Source organism: Protopterus annectens, chromosome 8.part0 (genome assembly GCF_019279795.1).
Source record: "Protopterus annectens isolate FY-2018-M chromosome 8.part0, PAN1.0, whole genome shotgun sequence".
Lineage (NCBI taxonomy): Eukaryota > Metazoa > Chordata > Ceratodontiformes > Protopteridae > Protopterus > Protopterus annectens.
Window position 1 is genome coordinate 1,369,498,851 of NC_056741.1, and position 23,085 is coordinate 1,369,521,935.

Sequence of the window (23,085 nt, forward strand, 5' to 3'; positions counted from 1 at the left end):
TTATTGGATGTGAGTAGAAGCTTGCAGTTAAGCACATATTCATCCATGTTTCTGTGAAATATAATTTCTGTCTAGTTTATCTCAGTTATTGTATCTTGGGAAATATGTACATTCTGTCCAAGTTCCTACTGCTGAATTCACATTTCCATACCAAATATTTTTCATAAATTTCTTCTGACATCTACCCTGCTTTGTTATATGCATCAAGCAGGGTAGATGTCAATAGAATATCAATAGAATCAGTCTAGGTCTCCCTGATATACCTCACTTTTGCAAATCAAGCTCCAGTCCCCACCTATAAAAAATATTACTGGCTGAAAACTGATGATTGCTCTCAAAATTGCCTTAAACTCCATTACAGCTGTTTTTGGTGGAATAGAAGTACACACTGGTGTAATACTCCTTCCTTGCCAATAGCCCGTTTCTACCACAAACTTACCATTATTGTTTTTCCCTCTTCTGTCACTATTAGTACTCCTCAAGCAATTAGTATAACTACCCCCTTTTCTTTTCTCCCTGATATTTTGCTTAATATCCATCCTGAAATCCTTCCCTTGTCAAATTCCCATGCTCATTTCTTTCCAAATGTTTCTCAAGTATTGCTAATTGCACTCTGCATTTCTTAATACACTTCAGTACTCTTTCTTTTTTGTGTATATGTGTAACAGTTATATACATTGCTGAGTGGTGTTTCTTAATTTTCATAGAAGGGGTCCTGTAACAGGAGATAAACTGATAGTTGATTTTGGTTAGTGTGATTTGGAGTTCAATAAGTTGAATTTGTGGGTTTCTGGGAATCAGCCTAGAGGTGATATGGTCTCTGACATATTCAGACACACTAAACCCAGGTATAGAGGGTGTGTTTCTGGGCATTTAATCTTGGTTCTGTGATTACACATATTTAGAGAATAGGCAAACTGTACATCAGCACCCAGATTGGAGAACCAACGTTCTGCAGCAGGGTATTAATGTACAAGTAATGCCCGCTGACAAACGAGTCCGCCGCTTCATGGCGTTGGGCCTCATAATACCCCTAAGCGGACGTTAATTCCACATTAGCACACACCCTGTCAGGCATTACTGTTTGCATGGATGCCCTTCAAATGCAAGAGTGTCTCAAGGTCAGGCAGCGTTTAGTTCAGACTTCTGGCATTAAGCAGAGCCACTTTAATTTGATCCTGTTTTGATATTGATATGTTTGCTATGTTGAAATGTTCATTAACTGAACTTTGCCTAAAAAGGCACTATGGAAGCAGCAAAGGCTTTAGCTGGTTTGCAGGCGACTTTGAATGAAAGCTACAGATCATCCTTTGCAAAGTAAATATTACTGTCAAGCATCTCATTCCATGCTAACAAATCCTGGAACCCACTAAAATGACACTAATTGGTTAGCCAATTGTTGAAGCCAATCATATTTTCTTTGTACCTAAGCATCAATTCCAGAGAAGGGAGGATTCATCTCAGTGTCAGGGTCTTGCTTGTTGTTATGACATGCACAGACATATCTCTGTGCATTTCCATTTTGTCCCAAGTCATTCACCCCCCCCCCCCCATGTGCACAACTACCATGTCATAGTTTTATTTGACTGGTGCAAGGGTCCTTAAGACATCTGAGATCCTGGCATCTGAAAGGCAACTCAAAGTCACCTGTCTTTTTCCAGCCTTGTGAGTGGGGAATCTGTGTGTCTCACTATGGAGTCACTAATCATTAAAACATTTTTGTTTGTTACCTTGTCTGGTTTATTGGAATTGAGACACTTTGTCTCTATGTGACCCTTTGCTAATGGTGAGGTATTATGTACTGTTATGTTTGATTTTTGCTGAGACTTTATCTTTACAGGACTAGGAGGCTTAGGGTAATTTTTGTTTATAACATATGTGTACGATATTGCATTTTGTGTCACGATCGAGTATATAGCCTGTGATGTGTTAGTGTAAAGATCACATTCTGTATTTTTTGTGAATATTTGCAGATCTCACAACTCACAAACTATTTGCTTTTAGTAGGAATTCATTATTTTTATTTATTTATTTATTTTTTATTTTACATTTGTTAACCGGGCTAGTCTAACTGGATATATTTCCATTTTCAGTAGAGGCCCGGGGAGAAAAGCTCCGGCAGTTATACAACTTAGAAAATCATCTACAGGGATTAAAATAAAAATAAAAATACAACAAGTAATAATGTTTAAAATTAAAAAGTATGCCTTGTAGGAAGTAGTAATAATATAGAGTAGGAATTACTCTTTAGGCATATCAAATTAGGAACAACAGTTAGTAAGTCTAACAAGGAGTGAGCATGTAACGATCCATTTAGAGTATAAGTAGTTGAAGTAAGAGTAGTAGAAATAAGAAGTAACAGGAGGTGTAATTAGAAAAAGAGAGGAAGAAGATTAGTCAGGATTGCTGCAGGGCATAGCCAGTGAGAATTTAGGTGTTTTTTGAGGTTGTGTTTAAATTGAGGCAAGGAAGAAAGTAATGTTATTTCATTTGGCAGTAGGTTCCAGATTTTTCCAACTGTGTTAGAAAAAAGAGAGTCTCCAGCCAGGTTGTTAGACTTGCATATGCAGGGAAGGAGTTTGTTGGAAGAGCGCAGGGAGTTAAGATTTTTGTACTGGAGGATGAGATTGGAGAGTATAGGAGTGTTGTTGGGTTGGTAGAAGTTATGCAAACAAGAATGCATATATAACCACAAAATCCACCCCTTCACTAATAGCTAGCACAACAGACTATATACCTCTCTTATTTAAACTCTGCAACTCTCTGTTACATGTAAAACATGTATGCATATAAAACAATTTCTACACTGGTTTAGGTTCCTAGCACTAGAAGGCTGGCATAGAGGGGAAAAAGTAGGCTGATCTTCCATATTGTCCACTGTGAAGTAAAACTTGATTGACTTACAGAGAGTTGCAGAGTTTAAATAAGAGAGGTATATTGTCTGTTGTGCTAGTTATTAGTGAAGGGGTGGATGTTGTGGTTATATATGCATTCTTGTTTGCATAACTTGAGTATATATGTGACTGTAATAGTACAGCTCGGAAGCCTTACTTAACGGTACTGTGAAATTATTTGTAGCTGCTTTGAGCTAAGTTGTTTTATAGAAGCACTGAACTATTTGTAGTGGCTTTCTGCAATGTAGCACCACTAGTGGCTGCTATGAGCTACTTTTAACATACTAAGTTTTCATCTGTACATGTTATGCAGCTATGCACAGCTTGCAGCCTTACACAGAAGGAATCTAAGTAGTGATTGGATGTGGGTTAGTTTTGTTATAGTAGTTAGATTTACAACTGAAAGTGCTTGTTTCTATGGCATATATACTGCAGTCACATTGCACTAACTGTAGCTCAGTGTAGTATAACTTGAAGAGGGAAAATGAAAGAGCAAATGAAAAGCAGCTAAAGCTCCGACCAGTAGTGTTCATCTTCCAAGAACTGCGGCAACCACCTCTACTCTCAGTAGTTCTTAAAGGACGGCAAAGTGATTCTATTATTAAATGCTCAACTTCTCTGTCTTTTTTCTCCCTATTTACTGTCCCTGCTATGAATAAACAAAAATACAGCATTTTAAAATATTTTATATTGACTATTTCTCTCCACTAGAACAGTACCTTACTGTACTGTGTTGGTTTCACTTTCAAAAAACTTTTGTCCTGCCCTGGAAAAGTCTTCAATTCACTGATGTCATCAACGCCACTGGATACATATAGTTTTCTAGCCATTTCCCTCCCCAAACTGACATCACCACTACCGTCCTAAAAACCCACCCATGCTGTGATGTCACAGCTCTCTGGTCCTTCCCCTACCCATACAGAAAGTAAAGGCTAGAACAAGGAAACAGTACATGAGTCAAGTCTCATGCTATGAACTGTCAATCACAGTAGGTAACAGATCAAATTACCCTTAGCAGTTTAACAGCTAGGGAAGTTAGGTATGAAAGAGGATGGGAGATGAGTCAAAGTAGTACAAATTCAGGCTTCACAAAGACTGCAGTTTAGCCATTCTAAAAAGAAGCAGCACTAAAAAGCACTTTGAAAGTCTGTTCTGTGGCATTTGCACTGTTTGTGTTTTAAGTAGTTATTGAATGGCATTAAATGTTACTTAAAACTAACTGAAAGACAGCAGCGTATGCATGTAAATCAGTGCAGTGACAGGAGCTTTAGGAAGAAAGAGGCTTGCGTCATGCAATTTTTTACAGACAAGCACTGAATTATGGGATATGTAGAGGCAGACTAAACAGTCAGAATTACTTCAAGATGCCAGACCCCACGTGGTCACACTCAGAAATCATGCATAAAAATATTCAAAAACCTGTAAATAGTCCCAACGTGGTGTTAAAATGTAGGAAACACCAAACCATGATGAAATAAACATGTTTTGAGTCTGTGGGTGCGGTTCTCCTTTAACGCCACAAAATCTAGATGACTCGCACACCTAGCCATAAATTGTCTGTTTACTACAAGCTTGAAAAGTGACTAAAAACAGCAAATAGTTGTGGCAACACTAATTATTCCATTTAACAGCACAAAAACTGCTTGAAAAGCAGTGCAAACTGTGAAGTCAATTCAGTTAATAGCTGCAGCTTCACATTCAGAGAAAATATAGAGTGAGATGTGGCAAGAAGAAGTGTGGACTGCAGGTTAGGGACTACATTCCTTACGAGACATTGATAGAGTATAGGCAAAGAGAAAGGGATAGGGGTGTTCTAAGTGAAAGACCTGCAGTGATAGAGTTTTTGGTCTAAACTAGAATAGAAACTACTATTATAAAAGGTATAATTAGTAGGACGTTTAAATATTTCATAATGACTATAAAAATCAATCAAAGGAGGTTAGAAAAGATTGGGAAGAGAGACTGGAAATGCAGTTTACAAGGGAACAATGGGAGGACATATATGTGGCTCCCAAGTATGCAACAAAGTCGAGAAGGTTTAGAATTTGTTTTTGGAAGTGTTGGCATGGCTATTTTATAGCCCAAGCAGACTTCATATAATTTTTCCTCGGGTAGAAAGCAAATGTTGGAGGTGTGATGGGGAAGACAGAGGTGAATGGGAACATGTCTTTTGGGAGTGTATTGAGTTGGCAGAATTAAAAAAATTCCCTGCAGAGTACTCTGTCAGAAATATTGAGTGAGCAAATGGCTATAATTAAGGAAATTACTTTTTGAGCTGGGACATGGGATTTGAATTGTTTAGACATAGTAAGGCCTTATTAAGTTTAATTCTGTTGGCTTCCCAAAAAAATTGCTAGAAAATGCAAATCAAAATCTAAACAAACTATATTTGAAGTATTGAATTTTGTAAAAGAGGGAAAATAACTGGAAGAGAGATTTTTAGAAACGGGAAGGTACAAATTACATACAAATACATGGAATTTGTGAGAAATATACATGCAGAATAATGTTCAGTATGAGGAGTAAGGTTTAAGGGACGGCAGGAATTGAGCAATTTATGTAATGTTGGACGGAATGACGGTTGTTATACAGAAAGAAAACATATGTAATGTATAATGTATCTAAATGGGAAAATATTAATATGTTTTTTTTCTATTAATGTATGTGAGCCTGTGTCTTAAGTTATAATTTAATAAAAGTGTTTAAAACAGTAAAAGTGCAGAACAATGTCAGAATTCATTCAAAATTGATGTAAATAATTAGGCACAAGAAAGAACTCACTTGAAAAGCAGTGCAAATGGTAAAACATCTTCAATGAATAGCTGTAACTTCAGATTAATAGAAAATGCAGTAAATCAGATAAATGGCAGAAAGCACCCCAAACCAATTTAAGTAGCTATAAGACTTTAAGTGCAGTATAATAAATGTACTTTCCTGTTTCCTGAATGCAAAATAGAGTCAAACACCAATTTGTTTCATTTTAACCTGAGCACAGGAGCTTCAACTTTCAATAATCTTGGAATAAGTTAACAATGTCTAGCTGTTCATGCAATATGAATTAAACAGAGAAAATGAAAGAGCCAGTGAAAACAGTTAAATCATTACCTAGTGGTATTTATCTTCCCAGAACTACAGCAATTACCTCTGCTTTCACCAGGTCCAACTCCCACAGGATCAAGATGACTCACACAGTTGGCCAAAACTGTCTTCCGTAAATTTGAAAAGGGACTGAAAACATAGCAAATAAATACAGCAACACTGATTAATGCACTTAAGAGCACAGAAACTACTTAAAAACAGAGTAAATTGTAAAACCAGTTCAGTCTGTAACTGTAGCTTCAAATTTAGTGAAAAAACAGTAAAAATGCAAAAAAATTACAGACCCATTCAAAACTGATTTAAACAGCTAGGCGTAGCACAGAACCCGCTTGAAAAATAATGCAAACAGTATAAGCACCTTCAGTTAAAAGATGTATATGAAAGTAATCAAAATGTCTGATAAACCTTTAGTTCCATTATATCTGAAAAGTTGGGTTCCCCTTTAGAAAAACAAACAACTTCCAACTGGAAAGCTGTTTGCATTATGATTCTAGAGGTAAGCTATCAGGAAATCATTAGAACACATTCAGTGGGATCAACAGATGTTCATCAGTGAATCACTCTTACTATAACCTAAGCTATATGGACCATATCCTGCCAGTATTAGACCAGCCTGTCAGTTTCCAGAGCTTTAAGGCACCTTCTACACACACTAACTACTGCACAGCTTATGAAAGCAGGGTTAAATCAATGGCTAGGATGCCAAAACTTCAAAATATTCATGCTGGCAAAGAGTGCACTCCTCTGTGGGCTTTGGGTGATCGACAGATGGATAGTGCTTCTATAAGGCTGGGCAGATAAGTACCCTGTTAGGAATTACATTCCAGTGTGTCAATTTTTGTGAAGAAAAGTGTTTTCTTTCTGTCAGAACTGTATAATTGTGGCAAGACCCAGTCTTTTTAGTGGTTGTCACTAAAACTTTGCTTGCACTTTTACATTTTCAATCATGGTTCCCTGAGAGGCATTCCATGGAAGTATTTTTTTTTTAAGAAAAAGAAGTTAACTTTTACTACGCATTTTGTAATTAGGATCTAGGACTGTTGGTTTTGGAGGTTGTCATAAAAAGATTTTACCATAAAATCTAATTTTTCTGTTAGACTGTTTTACTGAGTCTTCTAATCTCCATTAACAGCTTGTCAGACACCTTTTTCAGCTGGCAGCTGGTCCTGGGTCCCTGTGGGGATTCCCTTATTAATTATCATTTTTATGGGAAAAAGTGTGCTTTTTCTCCAGTACATTGCTGTGGGAGGCTAGGACTAGTATTTTTAGTGGTTGTCACTAAAATACTTTACCTCAGATCATTATTTTTTTAGTCAGGAGATAGCACTAAGTTTTCGAGGCTTCTTTTACAGACATGGACCTACATCCTGTTAAAACTCTTATCAATCCCTCCCAGGAGCTGCAAGAAGAAAAAAGTTATCTGAGGGGCTTCTTTCAGTCTTTATTCCAACTTCCTGTTCACCTCAGCTGCTGATGTGTGAATCTGCTGTGGCCATCTTGTGTTCCTCAAGGCGCTCATCACTTTCTCTCAGACCTTGTGGTTCTACTGCTCAGGAGGCCACTGAGGACCAAGAGGTAGGCAGCTGCTCAGCTGACTTTGTCAGGTTTAGAAGAAACACTCTTGCCAGAATCAGGGAAGGAACAGAGGAACTGGGGGGTGGGGAGTGTTCCTTAGCTAAGTCACTCAGTGGAGCTTTTTACCTGGGGAAGGGGCCATCCTTCAGGCTTCTCTTTTTCGGTGGGGGACCCTCCCAGGAAAAGGAATCATAAAATGAGACATATTTCTCCTCCTAAAGCAGGTAAGGAGGGTTAGCTGGACTTTTCTAAGAATTTATTTAGAGACTTTCAGTCTGTAAATGCTGAGTCATAGAAAACGATTACTTTCTCAGATTTCAATTCCCAGTCTGAAAGGCAAGATTTAGGCTTGGGCTGTGTTTCTCAAGTACCCACTCTGGAGAATGGGGAGTCTGACTCTAAGAAAAGTTATTCTTTAGATTTCCTTCCAGAAGAAAGGTCTTATTCTGATACTTTTGCCATAATGAAGGATTTGTTTTAATAAAGGACTTGTTTTAACGTAAAGATAAAATATACAAGAATTCTAGCAAAGATATGATTTGTTACAGGTGTTTTTTCCTCAGTCTGCAACTGTTCCTCTTGTATTGCCAGCATTAGCGAATGCTTTTTGGCAGCTAACAATTTGCCTGACAGGCAGTCACCTGCTTCAAGAAAGTGATACATTATATAAGGTGCCTTATACCCACAAATTCCATTTTTTTTCTAACCCCAGGTCAGACCTTGCAGTCTCTCCAAAATCTGCTTCTGCCAGATTTCATACAACAGCTGGCCTATTCCATCTGAGAAACTGGGAAAAAGTATTAACAGGTTTAGGCAAAACGTTTATATACTACTTCCACCTTGGCTTTCAGAACAGTTAACTGTCAGGCTCGTGTGTTTTACGTTTCTGCTGTCTTCCTTTCATGAATGAGGAACTTAATCACCAACCTGTCTACTTCAGAGGCTAAGGCATCTTTGAATTCTTTAGTATCGTGTGTGTTTCAGATAAACAAATATTATGTAAAATGGGCTTTGGATTCTGTTGATGCTGTTTCTTGGGCAGGTTCCACCAGCTCAGTGATGAGGAGATTTGCCTGGTTACATTTTTAGACTTTACCAGAGGCTATCAAAAGTGAGATCCTGAATGCTCCCAGGCATAAAAAGGTGCTATTCACTCTTTCCTTTGTTGAGTTCCTCAAAAGGTTGATGAAGGGGGAAGGTTAATTTAGGGGGTTACCCAGATTTTTTGATCCCTCGTTTCCTAAATCTAATAGAAACTTTTCTTCCAGTTCGGGTTCCTCTTTCAAGAAACAGAATAAGATTTACCAGCAGGGCACATGCAAACAACATTTCAAAAAAGCAGTGACAGGTAGATTCAAAGAAGAAAGGTGGATTCTCCCAAAAGCAAAAGCAGTCTAAGAAAAGTGACTATTTGTCCCTCATGTGTTTTCCCCTTCCCAATGCTGACAGTCCTATAAAGTAATCCCAAAGCATAGGTCTTAATTTTTCGTAATTGTACCAGATAACTTCATACATTTGGGTGCTAAGAATCATTCAGAGGGGCTACAGTTGGCAGTGCAAAGCCCTTCTTCCATTTCAGGGGATTCCTCTGCTTCCGTCCACCCAACTTCAGTGTTTCTTCTTTGGGGGGGGGGGGGCTCATAGAATCTGTTTCCCTAGATCTAACAGGGAAAAGATTTTATTCAGGAATCTTTCTGAAGCCCAAGAAAGAAGGAAACTGTAGACCTGTCCTAGATCTTTCTTTTCTGAATCTTCACATTGGAGTCCCAAAGTTCAAGATGCTCTCTATTCAGCCTCTGTTACCTCTCATTCTGTCTCTGTTTTCTACTCACTCTGGATTTAAATGACACATCACATTCCAGTTCTCAAAGATTTCAGATGGCCTTTGCACTTTTCTTAACTGGTGTACATTTTCAGTTTTCTGTCTTGCACTTTGATTTGTCAACAGCTCCAAGAGTGTCTACAGAGTGCCTCACTTATCTCACTAAAGCACGTCAGACATTCACAGGAGTATAAAAAGAAGCACATCAGGACTGTCAGCATCACTAAATTTCTTACCAGGAAATCTAAAGCTGAAAAATAACTCGCCTGTTTTTACCATTATTTATGAACTCATTCATTCGTTCATTCATTCCAGTTTGATAACTGGGTAAGTAGTCTGGGTGTCAAACCCTTTCCAGTCATGATCCAAGCCAGTTGGCACAATGTCAAAGCAGTGCATGAAAAACAAGAATTGTATCAGCATGCAGACAAAGGAATTGTAACAAAGTAAAGATAAAACTTTTACAGAACTTTATCAGTATGCACATAGGAATAGAATTTTACAATCATTTAGTGGTTAATGTGTTATAAATTTGCACGTAATAGTTTTGATTTAATTATGAGGTGCAAAGACTTGCCATTTTCTCAAAGGCAAGAGCATTTGGAATTCTGGAACATTTGTTCTTTTAGTTTAGTTTTGAACATTTCTAGTGTGTTCTTTCTTCTCATCAGTCTGCCAGCAAAATTTAAGACCAGGCATTTATAAGTACAGTGCTGGTAAAGTGTAGTACTCTTTTGTTCCATGTACAAGTCCACAAAATGAACCAGCATCTTGACAAATGATATCTCAAATTCCAGCCTGTCTTCTTGTTGCACTGGTAATGTGCCTCAATTGTGAATCAGGTGGCTCGGGTTTTATTAGTTGCCCTGACACTGGGGGAGCAAGCCAGAGGATGGAGAGAAATGAAGAGGGGTCGCCCTCTTGCCTCTCCAAGAGGATGAAGAATGTTGCACACACTTGGGAGGTGCATTGTGTGGTGCATTCTCACTGGTTGAGACTGGAAAGACCATTGCTCATGATTCAGTAGGAGGGAAAGGGTTACAGAGGAAATACCCTTTGTAGGAATGAGTGGCTGTCCTCCTTCATCAGGCCATTGCACATCCTTTCTCAGTGCTTTACTGGATCTGTGCAGGGTGTTAAGGCATAAAAACAGAAAAACCCTGGAACTGTTCCTGGTGACTGTCTGAATGATGTCGCTTCCCAGCTGACCCTTGCTGTGGTCATGTGGAATGAATGGCTGATTGGCCAGAAGGGGGATGATGATTAACAGACAGAGTAAAAAAAAAGAGGGGAAAAAAACACCAACAGCCCTCTAGGACAAACTGATTCCTCAGAAATTTATAACAGGAAGTCCCAACAGTTTCATAACACACAAATGCCAGTATGAAAGATGGAAACCCAAGTATTATGTCAGTTGATGGGATGTATCATGAATCCTTCAGCTTTCCAGTTACTTATTAGGCCATGTTTTTCTGCAAGGAGTAGACATCCAGCAGGTGTTATTTTAATGCAGGCAAGGCATTCTGTTGGATGAAGAACTTAACACAGAAGTAAGTGATGATGAGATCTGAGACACAGTAGTAGCCAAATTGTCAGGGTTCACAAGCAGCAAAGAGGGTCTGGTTAATGCACTGTAAACAGGCAGTTGAAACAGTGCATCATAAAAAGCCAGGAATAGACAAGGCATCATTAGGAACTTACAGAATGGGATAGTGAGTATACTGCTCCGACAGGCATATAACATAAGAAGACATGCTTGTACCCAGTTGATGATCAAAGGTAAGTGTGAAGGCAAAATGCAGAAATTATGTTAGAAAGAGAAACTAACTGTCGGAGATTTTGTTACTTTGTGGCCATCTTGAACAACGTATTTTGCATATGTGAATAATGAGAGTCGTTATGTTTGGCATCTTTTCTGTACATAGGTTATTCAAAAATTGTCTGGGGTCTAAACACTGTGGTTTGTTGCTGCCTTAAATAAATATTTTTACTAGCTTTAATTTCATTTTTGTATTCCTTTTTTAAGTGCATGATAGGAGTGTACAGTATCCCATTTGGGGCTGAGCTTATAATGCTGCCAGAGGTATAACTTACTCCTTCCCTTTGCTTCCAGGTGCCATCGCAGCCACTTTAAGGTATTCTCATCAGTACTGACTTTTCCTTAGTTCATGGGCAGTAGGATTTACATATTACAACTTAGAGAAATGCAGTAGCATAACACAACAGATTCATATTATGTTTCTGTGTTTATTCAATTGAATACGAAGCTGAGCAGAAATGAAAGGTACATATAACTGCCTGATTGCTTGAAATATCTTAGTATCTCTAATACTGGGTGAAGTGAAATAGAAAACAGGTAAGGAAGGGCAGGTTCATGTCAGAAAATGGATGCCAATCTATAAAATGCATGTTGATTGTTAGGACAGTTAGTAGCTATATGTTGCTGAAAGGTGGTTGTGCATATGGTTCACTTCCTACGAGAATCCCTGCATTACTTTAAACAATAAATCAGGTATGCAAGCAAAAGGTCTTATCGAACAGTACTGAGTTGCTTATCCTTACTTTTAAAAATTGTATATTTATAATTGCTAATAAAAATAAGTACATTTAATGGTAAGCTTATTTTTTCCTTGAGCTGCAAATCCAGCTCTGGTTTCAGTTAGGATCATCTGAAATGCAAGTTGACTAATTTGAATGTGTGTATTTTAGTTATTTTGCACCTTTCCCTTGGCAGGCGCATTAAGTTTGAAATGCAGCAGAAGGAGATGATTCAAGAACATTCTCACAAACTCATAGAGAAGCTTCCAACCACTACAGAGCAGGGGATGGAAGATGAGATGCAGCAGCTTAAGCAAGAAGTCGAAAGTAAGAAGATTATGCTTGAACATGAGGTGGAATGTGAGAAGAAGCAGCTTCAACAGGAGGTGGAATGCGAGAAGCAGCAGCTTCAACAGGAAATTGAAAATGAAAAGAAGCGTCTTGAGGAGGAGATGGAAAGTGAGAAGAAGCGGCTTCAGCAGGAGGTGGATAATGAGAAAAAACAACTTTATCAGCAGAAAGAAGAGAACCTTCGCAGACTAAAGGAAGATTTGAGGCAAAAAGAGGAAGAAGAAGCTCAACACCTTTATCAAGAAAAGGAGAACAAACTCCGGTACATCTCTTTATTAATTTCCTTATTTGTTTATACTGTTCTTTGCTTTGATGCATAGGAAATGCATTGCTACTTAAAAGGTAAAAAACAAAAGTATGGGTTTGGATCATTAGGCAGTTGCATTTCTTGTAGCTGCTTAGTCACTTAATTTTTTTTTAATACATAATTATGTGCACAACAGAGTAAGAATTTTTTTGTAGCAGTCGCTGAACTGTCATTTCTTTCATTTTTTAAACTAATAAGAGCAGATACTTTTATTTCTGGTCATCAACCAGCTCAATCTGCCATAGTCTTGCTGCTTAGCATAGTGTAAGCTGTACATGAACTTTCACATGGAGCTGTTGGCAAAGTACTTAGCTTGACTTGGGAATGTTTCTACATATTTTCCTCTTCTGTCACTTCTACTTCCACTTTTTGTGGACAGTAGCTATTTTCTGACCTATGTACACAGGTGAGGTCCTTCACAGATTGTTAGCAGACTTTATATTTCTCCATGTGTTACTTTTCCCACTGAACTAACAGAAATGAAATCCTGTGTGGCATATATAGAGTAGTTGTGTAAAATATTACCATAACCATAAATGTCCTTCTTTTCCATGTTGCAGTATTCCAGTTGTTGGGATTTCCTGCCCTCAGGCAACTCGTACTTCAGCTCCTATACAAAAGCTTCAGCTTGACTGTTGCAGCTGCGTGGGACGTCACAAGTAGGGCCATAAACCAGGAGCCTTAAATGTGATGTCTGCATGCACAATCCTCAAAACTTGAAGGCCAGCAGGTAGAGAGGAAGGCCCAGCAGAAGGGATGCCAGTGGGGACAGGTGTGTGGCCTTGGTGTCATTTAGTAGATTAATTAGATCCTGGACTTAGTTGGGAATAAAAGAGCAAGTATAGGGGTAATGGTGGGAAGGAATACTGCAACATGGAGGAGAAGGACATCTATGGTTGTGGTAGGATTTTACACAACTATTCTATGTCCTTCAATTCCTATGTTGCAGTATTCCAGTTGTGGGGCAGTACCACAGCTTAATTGCATGAAAGGCAGGGGGATGCTGAAGAGGATTCTACAAAGTCCTGTAGGATGACCCTGGCGAATCCTGCCCTAGCTCTGAAAACTTGATCCAGTTTGTAATGTTTGGTGAAAGTGTGGATAGTGGACCAAGTGGCTGCTTCCATGATGGATGCCATTCCAGACCGCTCATGAATGCCTTGGAGGCGGCCACCGCCCTAGTGGAATGGGCCTTTACTCCCACTGGAGGATCTTTTCCATGGTGAGTGTAACAGAGACAAATAGTTTTCCTGATCCAGCAAGCGATGGTTTGTTTGGAGACTGTCTTGCCCAGGGCTCTGGGGTGAAAGGAGACAAAGAGCTGCTTAGATTTCCTAATGGTTCTGACTTTGTCCAGGTAGAATCTAAGTTGCCTGTGGACATCCAAGGAGTGCAGTATCCTCTCCCCTTCATTAGTGGGGGAGGGAAAGAAAGTTGGTAAGTGGATAGATTGGTTTCGAGACAAGTCATTGACCACCTTGGGCATAAAGGAGGGATTGGTCTGCAGAGTGACTCTGTCTTTGTGGAAGGTGGTGTAGGGGGGGCAGGCCATTAAGGCATGCAGCTCTGAGACCCTTCAGGCTAAAGTGATAGCCACCAGCAGGATGGTATTCCAAGCACACATCTGTAAGGAAGAAGACACAGCTGGTTCGAAAGGGTGCTGGGTTAGTTTTTCCAGGATGTAATTGAGGTCCCAGGGTAGAGGAATAGGCTTCTTTGGCAGCCTCATAGGTTCATAGGTGTGTACTAGGTAATGGCCCTGGAGCCTTTACAAGCATAGCCCATAGGATTACCCTGGCATCGTGCCACCCAACCTTAGTTCCTAGTGCCTCTGTCGAGTAGAGCCACTGGAGTGATCCCCGGTGTGAATTTTCTATTTCCCATCCACTCATCAAGATTTGTCTTGAAGAGGGCCAGTGAGATTCTCTGCTTGACATGTATGAAAAGTCTATTCCATAGCATGGGCAGTCTCTGGGTTATGAACCTATCCCTCCAGCATGTTCTGTTCATTGTGGTAATGAGGTTGAGGTCTCTGGAGCATGTGGTGTGGAGCAATTGGGATTTCTTTAGATGTAGTATTTCTAACATAGCTGGATCAGACATGGCTTTATAAGTCAAGAAGAGATCGCCTCTAAGTAGGCGATATGAGACAGAGAATAGTTGGAGTTTTTTGAGTCTGTCTGGTGAAAGTATGGATAGTGGACCAAGTGGCTGCTTCCATGATGAATGCCATTCCAGACTGCTCATGAATGCCTTGGGGGTGGCCACCGCCCTAGGACAAGTGTTTAAGACCTAGGATCCTCTTTGTGAGGTACTTTTGCAGCCTTTCTGGTTTTTGCAGGTGTCTAGTGAGGTACATGCCAAATGGGGCATTGTACTCAATGATTGGCCTAATGAGGGAAGAGTAGAGGGAGACAATGACCTCTTTCTTCTTGGATGCAAAACCCTTTGTAATGAGATGTGCCACATAGAAAGACTTTCTGACCACAGTGGCAACGTGGTGGCCAAAAAAGAGAGGTTGCTGTCAACCTGTGTTCCTCGATCTCTTTTAACGCCTCCTGTGTTCAGTGGACTACCATCAATGTGGTAATTCAAGGGAACCAGGTTTTTCCCAAAGGGGATGAAGACACATTTTTTGGCATTGAGCTTAAGGCCATGGTTCTGGCACCAGTCATTGGTCTCATTGAGGCCTTTCCTGCAGGATGTCAACATCACTTGGGGAGTTAATAATAGCTCCCAACATCTGCGAACTTTGTCAACCAGAGTCCCTTCGTGTTGGCCTGGACTTTAGAGAAGTAGATACCAAACAGGAGAGGACCCAGGACTGAACCCTGTGGGACTCCACTCGTGACTGGTTGGCAGTCTGACTTGGAGTCAGCTACTTTCACTCTGTGGGTTCTATCTGTGAGCCAATTTGCAACCCACCTAGTGATATAGGGGTTGATGCCTACCTTAGTAAGTTTTTCTGTGATTCCTGAGTAGGGAATGGTATCAAAGGCCTTGGCCAGATCAAGGTAGGCTGTATGAACCACCTTACCTTCATCCACAGCTCTGGTGACTGACTCAAAGAAGTCGACCAAATTGAGCAGACATGAGCTACCCTTCACAAAACCAAACTGTGTAGAATCCAGAGTTTGGAGATTCCCTATATCCCTGTTTATTAGGTCCATGATGATGCGTTCCATAGCTTTGGATATCAGACTCGTCAGGCTAATGGGGCGATAGTTCCCAGGGTCTGTAGTCGCTCCTCCTTTGTGGAGAGGGATGACTGTAGCAATGCGCCATTCGGTAGGGACAAAGCCTGAGGTGAGGCTGTTATTGAACAGGGCACACAGGTGTGGTGCCAGTTCACTCTGTAGTTCAAGTAGAACACAGCCAGGGATGCTGTCAGGTCCCATAAAAGCTGTATTCTTGGCCTTGGACAGTGCTGTTTTAACCTGTGCAGCAGTAATACTGGGTGCGTGGCAATCTACTGGTATTGTGATTGGTCCTTTGGGGGGCTAAAGTTAGCACTGAATCTGTCTGCCAGTATATTTGCAATATCTGTTGGCTCGGTATAGGAGGTACCATTGTGCAGTAGCTCAGAGCAAATCTGGGAATTGCCATGGAGATTCTTTACATAACTATAGAAGGCCTTGTGGTTGTCTTTACTTCTTCTTTCGGCCTTTCCCAGTTAGGGGTCGCCATAGCGGATCACATGTCTGCTCATGACTGGCAGTGGAGTTTTACAGTGTCGAGTTGCCAGCCCGGTGCCCAGCCTTCCACAGAAGGCACACACATGCACACACTCATGCCTAGGGCCAATTTAGAGTGTCCAATCCACCTACAGCATGTCTTTGGGATATGGAAGGAAACCGGAGCACCCGGAGGAAACCCACACGACCACAGGGAGGACTTGCAGACTCCACACAGAAGGCACCCCAGCCTTGTGGTTGTCTTTACTATCTGCTGCAATTCTGTTTTCATAACTAGCTTTAGAGGATTTGATGAGGGATCTCAACCTTTTGTTGAGGCTGATAAGGGAGTTTTTCCAGTTGTGGGACTTCACCTTTTTCCGCATCTGTTTCCTCCTTCTGTTGTAGAGTTTGTTTATGGCAGGGGACCACCAGATTGGCTTCCGTTTTCTTTTGAGGAGAGCGTCTTAGTTCTATTGGGTATGGCAAGATCCATGCATTTGTGTACATGTTCGTACAGTGCATTGGTGTATGATTTAGCGGTCATGCAAATATTCTCCAGTTTGCATGGGTGCTGTGAAGTTAGCCACCTCTGTTTTTAGGAGCCCAATGTTAACTTTGGAGAAATTTTTCATGGTGGTTACCTTTGTTGCGGTGGTGGGAGGGATGTGGATTTCCAAAATGATTAGCTTGTGATCAGATCTAACCAGGGAGGAGTTGACTACTGGTGTAGAGCAATGGTCGCCCATGTTAGTAATGACCAGGTTAAGGATGGGGTAAGAACGAGCTGGTCCAGGGTATTGGAATTAATGAATTCCAGACAGCGTTGGGAAAGTGTATTGGTACATGAATAGTTTTCCCAGTTAATGGAGGGGTAGTTGAAGTCGCCCAGTATGAGAGTGTTAGATTGGACCCTAATATTCTCCAGGGTGCTTAGGAATGTGGAGTGTGAATCTTGGGACATGGCTGGCGACCTATAGCAGGCTATGACCTGAATCGCTGTCTTACCCAGTGTTAGTTGCACCTGAAGTGTCTCAGATGCGTTATGTTGGGCTACCAGTCTGGAGGTGTGCGCATCCTTTATGAATATGGAAACATCACCGCCTTTGGAGCTTCGGTCGAAGTTCTGGGGCCGAAAGGTATGGAATGAGTTGCAGCCTGGTAGTGCAGGGGGTGCTTTTTGCTGCCTTGAACCAGGTCTCTGTTACAGCACAAATATTGATGTTCTCTATTTTAAGGAGTACTTCTGTGAAAGACCCCTTTAAGGAAGAGCGTTACGTCGAGCCTGGCTAGCAAGGGAGGATCCACGGGCAAGCAGGCTGATATAGCGGAAAGGTGTACTTTCACTGAAGAGTAAGAAAGTCCGCTTTTAATCAGTTGACACACATAAGTGAGAACAAGGGGGGCATCCGCCGAACAGGGCTCCCTTCCCTTGTCCAGACACCGCTTAGTAAATCTTTCCCACTTAGCAAGGTAAGATTTTTCTGGTGGTAGGTTTTATTGCCTCCCTCAGGACTGAAAGCACGTCCTCTGAGTAGTGGTGTCTAAAGGGGAGCAAATGTTTATCACCCACAGAGTCAGGGATAACATCTGCAAGTGTGGATGATGAAGAGTTCCTTTGTCTTATGTTAGTAGGCTCACCTTGTAGGGTAACTTGTAGTGAATGCCCTTGGCTAGATTGAGAAGTAGGGGGGACCAGTGCTGCCTTGGCCAGTAGGGTGTCACTACCAAGATTTTTGGTTTGTCCTTCTATAGTTTCAGGAGGACTTTCTGAATCATTGGAAAGGGGGGAGGCATAAAGAAACTTCCCCTCCCAAGAGATGCTGAAAGCGTCCACTCTCCAAGCCAGAGGGGAGTGTATCTTTGAGCAGAAGGTCTGCAGCTGCCTGTTCTGGGGGGAGGCAAACAGGTCTATTTGTGGAGTACCCCTCCGGTGGACTTTGTCTAGGAAGACCCCCTCTGTGCAGCATCCATTTGTGCTGTGGTGAGGATGTCCTGCTTAGGAGGTCTGCTTGTTTGTTGTCCTGCGAGGGGATGTAGGTTGCCTGCAGAACCAGGTTGTGGCGAGAGGCTAGGTCCATAATAGCAGGGTCAGTCTGCACAATTGGTAGCCCTTTGTTCCTCCCTGTTTGTTGAAATACCACGTAACTGTGGTGTTGTCGGTCACTATCCAGAGCACCCCTGGGACCAGAAGGGGAATAAAGGTCTTTAAGGCTAGGAGGACAGCTATTATTTCCCTGATATTGATGGGATTGCACTGTAAAGAAGGGTGCCAGTTTTTCTGGACCCTGTAGGATGCCAGAGTTGCACCCCAACTTGAATCTGTATGCATTGTTTTGGTTAGGGTGGGTGATTGCAATGGGAGTCCCGGGTTTAGATCCACCAGCTGATTTCTTTCTTCAGACAAGAAAGGAGAGGAATCAACTATTCTAAGGGATGTAGGTGTTGGGACCAAATGTTTTTGAGGTTCCACTGTGCATCCTGGCCAGTTGTAGCATGGGGATGGTAGCTGCCATTAAGCCCAGGAGACGCAGGAATTGCCTTGCCATCACCTTCTGGGAATGGAGGGTTTCCTGGAAGTGGGCAGTCAGGGATAGAACCTTGTCCTGTGGGAGAAAGGCCTTCATTTTGTCTGTCTTAATTATGCAGCCTAGGAAAATCTTGTCCTGGCCTGGGTTCAAGGAGGACTTTGGGGGGATGATGGTAAACCCTAGATTTTGCAGAAGGGACATGGTGAAGAGCAGGTGCCTTGGGAGGGTATCGTTGGACTCTGCTAGTATTAAAATATCGTCCAGATAAGGGTATGTCTGGATTCACTGCGTTCTGCAGAAGGCAATTACTGGGGCTAGGCACTTTGTAAAGACTCAAGGGGCAGTGGATAAACTAAAGGGCAAGGCAGTAAATTGGAAGTGAGAGGATTGTCCAGAGAAATGTAGAAATTGTCTGTGGGAAGTCCTGATGGGTTTGTGAGGGTAGGCTTTTTTAGGTATATGGTGACCATGAAGGCTCTGGGTGGAATAAGAGGCAGGAGAGTGGGAAGTGACAGCATTTTGAAGGAGGGGACCTGAAGATGTAGGTTTAGAAAGGAGAGATCTAAAATGGGTCTCCATGGGCCATCTTTTTTAGGGACCAGGAAGAGAGAAGAGTAGAATCCCTTTCCTTCCTGTCCTGAGGGGACAGGTTCCATGGTGCCTAGCTTTAGAAGTTCTGACAAGACTTGTGGTAGGAGATGAATTTGTTTTTTTTTGGGGGAAAGGAGTACTTCTCCTGGGTGGTTTGTCTTTCCAGGATAGGAAGTACCCTTTTTAGATAATGGATAATACCCACTGATCTATGGTGATGGCTTGCCAGAGGGGAAGACAATACGGAAAGCGTGCAGAGAGTGGAAGGTGGGCCAGGCAGTCATGCATTATTGGGATCTCCTGTATCCTGAAAGGGTTGTCTGGGTTGAGGAGGGGGTACATTAGGTCTGGATGAAGAAGGTCTTCTTGCCCCTCTTCTAGACCTGGAAGAGGAGGCAGCTGGCTGAGGAGGGTTTCGCCTTACAAAAGTGGTTTTAGCAGGGTAGTTCCTGTAATATTTGGGAATGGGGGACACCAGCAGGTGCTTGATGTCCTGTAATTCTTTACTTTTTTCCTGCAGATTTTTGAAGAGATCTGCAGGTTGTTTTCCAAAGAGGAAGTTGTGATCCAGGGGGGTGTCCGGGATTTTGGACTTGAAGTCCTCAGGTAGATTCTGTAGTCAATGAAATTACCTTCTTGGATGTTAGTTTTACATAAAGAAGTTTATTGGCAGATTCGGTACATCGCCTTATATACCCAGGATTAAATAAAAAAATTGTATCCATTAATGTATATAAAAAAAAAAACTTAAGGAGAGGTAAATATCACTTATCAACTAGTATGCTGTATTTTAATACAAATAATATAAGGAAATGTAGTAACTTTACTGTAAATGTTAATGTTCAAAGTATTAGTATTGTTTTTTGAATATAATTGATGGCAGCTTCATTCAGCATTTTTATTAAAGGAAGTGTTTGTTGTTTGTATTGTTGTAGTCTGAGGAAGAAAAAAAAAAACTCTCACCGAAAAACTAAATAAATTATCCGTGCTCTGCCTTTTGGATTCCAAGTATCTGCATTTTTCCACTGTTCATTTTTTGTTAGATTCTGCAGTCTTAGCCAGGTGTATCTCCTAAGGACAGAAGCAACTGCTGCTGAGCGGGCAGATGCTTCTGCAGCATCGTAGCTGCATCTGATTGAGTATCTGGCTACTTGCTGAGCCAAGGACAGCTTGGAGGCCATGTCAGCCTTAATGGGACTGTCAGGCATAGAGGCCAGCATGGAGGAGGCCTGAGACACTAAGTCTAGAGCATAATTAGTCATGTGGGTCTGATAATTTATGGCTCTGAATGCCAAAGTGGAGGATGTGTAAACTTTCTTTCCCATCCTATCCATGTATTTGCTATCTTTATCAGTGGGTAGGAGGGAGGTGGAAGGCAGCAGCCTGGACTGTTTATCAGGAGCAGTGGCAATAAATGCTAGGTCAGCCAAGGGAGGCTTAACTAAGAATTTTTGCTCCTCTAGCACTTTATAGAAGTGGTCAGGGCTCTTTGGGGCCAGAGGCTGGGACTCTGGAGCCTTAGAGGCTGAATTAAAGGCATCCAAGTAGGAGGAAGCACTGGAGGGAGCACTGAGGGGGAGGGAGATTCCACTTGAAGCAGCCCAAAGTATCTCTTTTGGGTGTCAGTCATTTGGGATGTATCCCATTTGAAGTAATCTTTCATCTTTGTGATGGTCTCACCAAAGGTAATATCCTTGGAGGGGGAGGGAGTCCCCTTCTACAGATTCTTCATCAGGGGAGTAATACTCCTGGGGAGAGGCAATCTGAGATGTGTAAGAAATGGAGTCCTTTGAGGAAGGAAAGGAGGAATCATGCTCTTCCTCCCTAACCTGAGAGGTCATGGATGGGAGGGAAGAGGCAAAATCAGACCCAGGGCTCAATAAAGGCAGAGTAGAGGGGGTTTGAGGCTGAAGGCCTGCATAAGTGGGGAAGCGAAAGCCTGCCAGTCTGGAAAAGTTTCTTGAGAAGAGGAGGTATGCTTAGTCTTTTGTTTCTTTTTGGCCAGGGTGGAGGTAGGGACCAGCCTGGTGTCCAACTTACAAGACAACATTTCAGAAGGATGGATCCCGGTTGGAGGTACCACAGAATCTGGTTCCCCCTCGACATTGACAGTAGTCGGTGTCTGGGCAATCTCCGAGGACGTGCCAGTCGGCTGTGCAACGGCTTCCTCTAGGGTCATCACTGAAGTCGACGGAACCGCCGAGCGCTCCTCAACTCCTAGAGCGGCAGTTAGCGGGGCATCGTGAAGCGGATCGGCAGGAGAGGAAGGCCTAGGAATCATGGCCTTCTTTCATGGAGGTTCGTGTTCGGCTTCAGTTGTGGGATCCATTCTAAGAGCTAACCGTTTTAGGCGCTGATTTTCTAGATAAAGATTTAAGTCGGCCGATGGCTGCGCAGGTTTTCTGCACAAATGATTGACAAATCGAGCAGGAGGAATGGTCATGCTCCCAGTCTAAGAAAAAAACACACTTATCATGGCTGTCTTTATGGGGTATCTGGTGCCCACATTGGCACTTTCCCTTTTTACCTGACATCAGCTAAAGGCTACAACAACCAAGCCTAGGCAATAACAGTTAGCGAAACAAGAAAAAATCGAAATCCAACAGGTTACTTAGCTTTATTGATGCGATGTCTGTGAAGGAGTGATTGTATGATGCGTAGGTCGTCTGTGGCTGAAAAGTTCAGGGGATTGTGCGTGCAGACAGCACATTTAAGGCCTCTGGTTTATGGCCCTACGTGTGATGTTCCACGCAGCTGCAACAGTCAAGCTGAAGATTTTGTATATGAGATGACGTACGAGTTGCCTGAGGGCAGGAAATCCCACAAATGGAATCCTGCAACATAGGAATAGAAGGACATTTTCTGTTGCATGCCTTCCAGTGTGACTTTTATTTTCGCATAGCATAACAGCAGTCCTCAAATAGTTTTGAAGTTTAGTTCTATTGCACTGCATTTAGGTGTTTCACAAAGAGATTCCCTGCCTTTGGCATATCCCTGGATTCTAAAGGCAGTGATTTAAATTATTATTTTATTAAAAAAATGTTTATCTTCCAATCAGAGCTGAATCAGTTGTGGCAAGTTATTCACATTTTAGTTCAGATTGTAATCTTGACTTCAGCAGGCAATCCTTAAGGTGCTCTAGTTAAAGGCATGGAGTGCTTGAAGTAAGCATTAGATGCATAGCTGATAGGATATGGTGCTGAATTCTTCGGTGATGTTTTAACACTTAAGTAGTACCTTAAGGGTGTTGTGGGTAAGTTTCTCCTTACCAGCAGAAGGTGTTGTGTAATTATAGTGGTGCATTACTACACCGAGCAAGTCAGAGATCGACTGGGTAGCATGAGATGCCATCGGCTTTGTTATAAGACCGGAAAGAAAGAACAGAAGGTTTTGATGAAAAAGTTTATGTAATGCAACTGTACCATTCAGCAATGTAGATATTTTCTTGTCATTTGAAAATTGTTTTCTGAAGCAAAGCACTTTACATAGTCTTGTTTTTAGAAATGGTAGAGAAAGTACTTTTTTTTTTCCATTTTCAGGTATCTGACAGAAAAGTTGAGGATAGAAAGAGAAGTAGAAGAAGCACAGCTGGGGGAGGAGCAGAAAGAAAAACTACAGAAATTACGAGCTCAGATAAAGCAAGAAATGGAGTCAGAAGAGCAAAAAATAAGGTAAAGAAATTTAAAAAAATGTCTGTTTTATT

General features: G+C 41.6%; 1 protein-coding gene across 6 annotated transcripts in view; it reads left to right on the forward strand.

The window, feature by feature from the left end:
• Positions 1 to 23,085, forward strand: part of CEP164 (centrosomal protein 164) — a 1,424,585-nt gene that overhangs the window by 565,736 nt on the left and 835,764 nt on the right. For all 6 annotated transcript variants that reach the window (XM_044080950.1, XM_044080952.1, XM_044080951.1 and 3 more), the window contains 2 exons: positions 12,125 to 12,541; positions 22,922 to 23,053. In XM_044080950.1, coding sequence (XP_043936885.1) covers positions 12,125 to 12,541; positions 22,922 to 23,053 — 549 coding nt within the window. The remainder of the gene's footprint in view (positions 1 to 12,124; positions 12,542 to 22,921; positions 23,054 to 23,085) is intronic.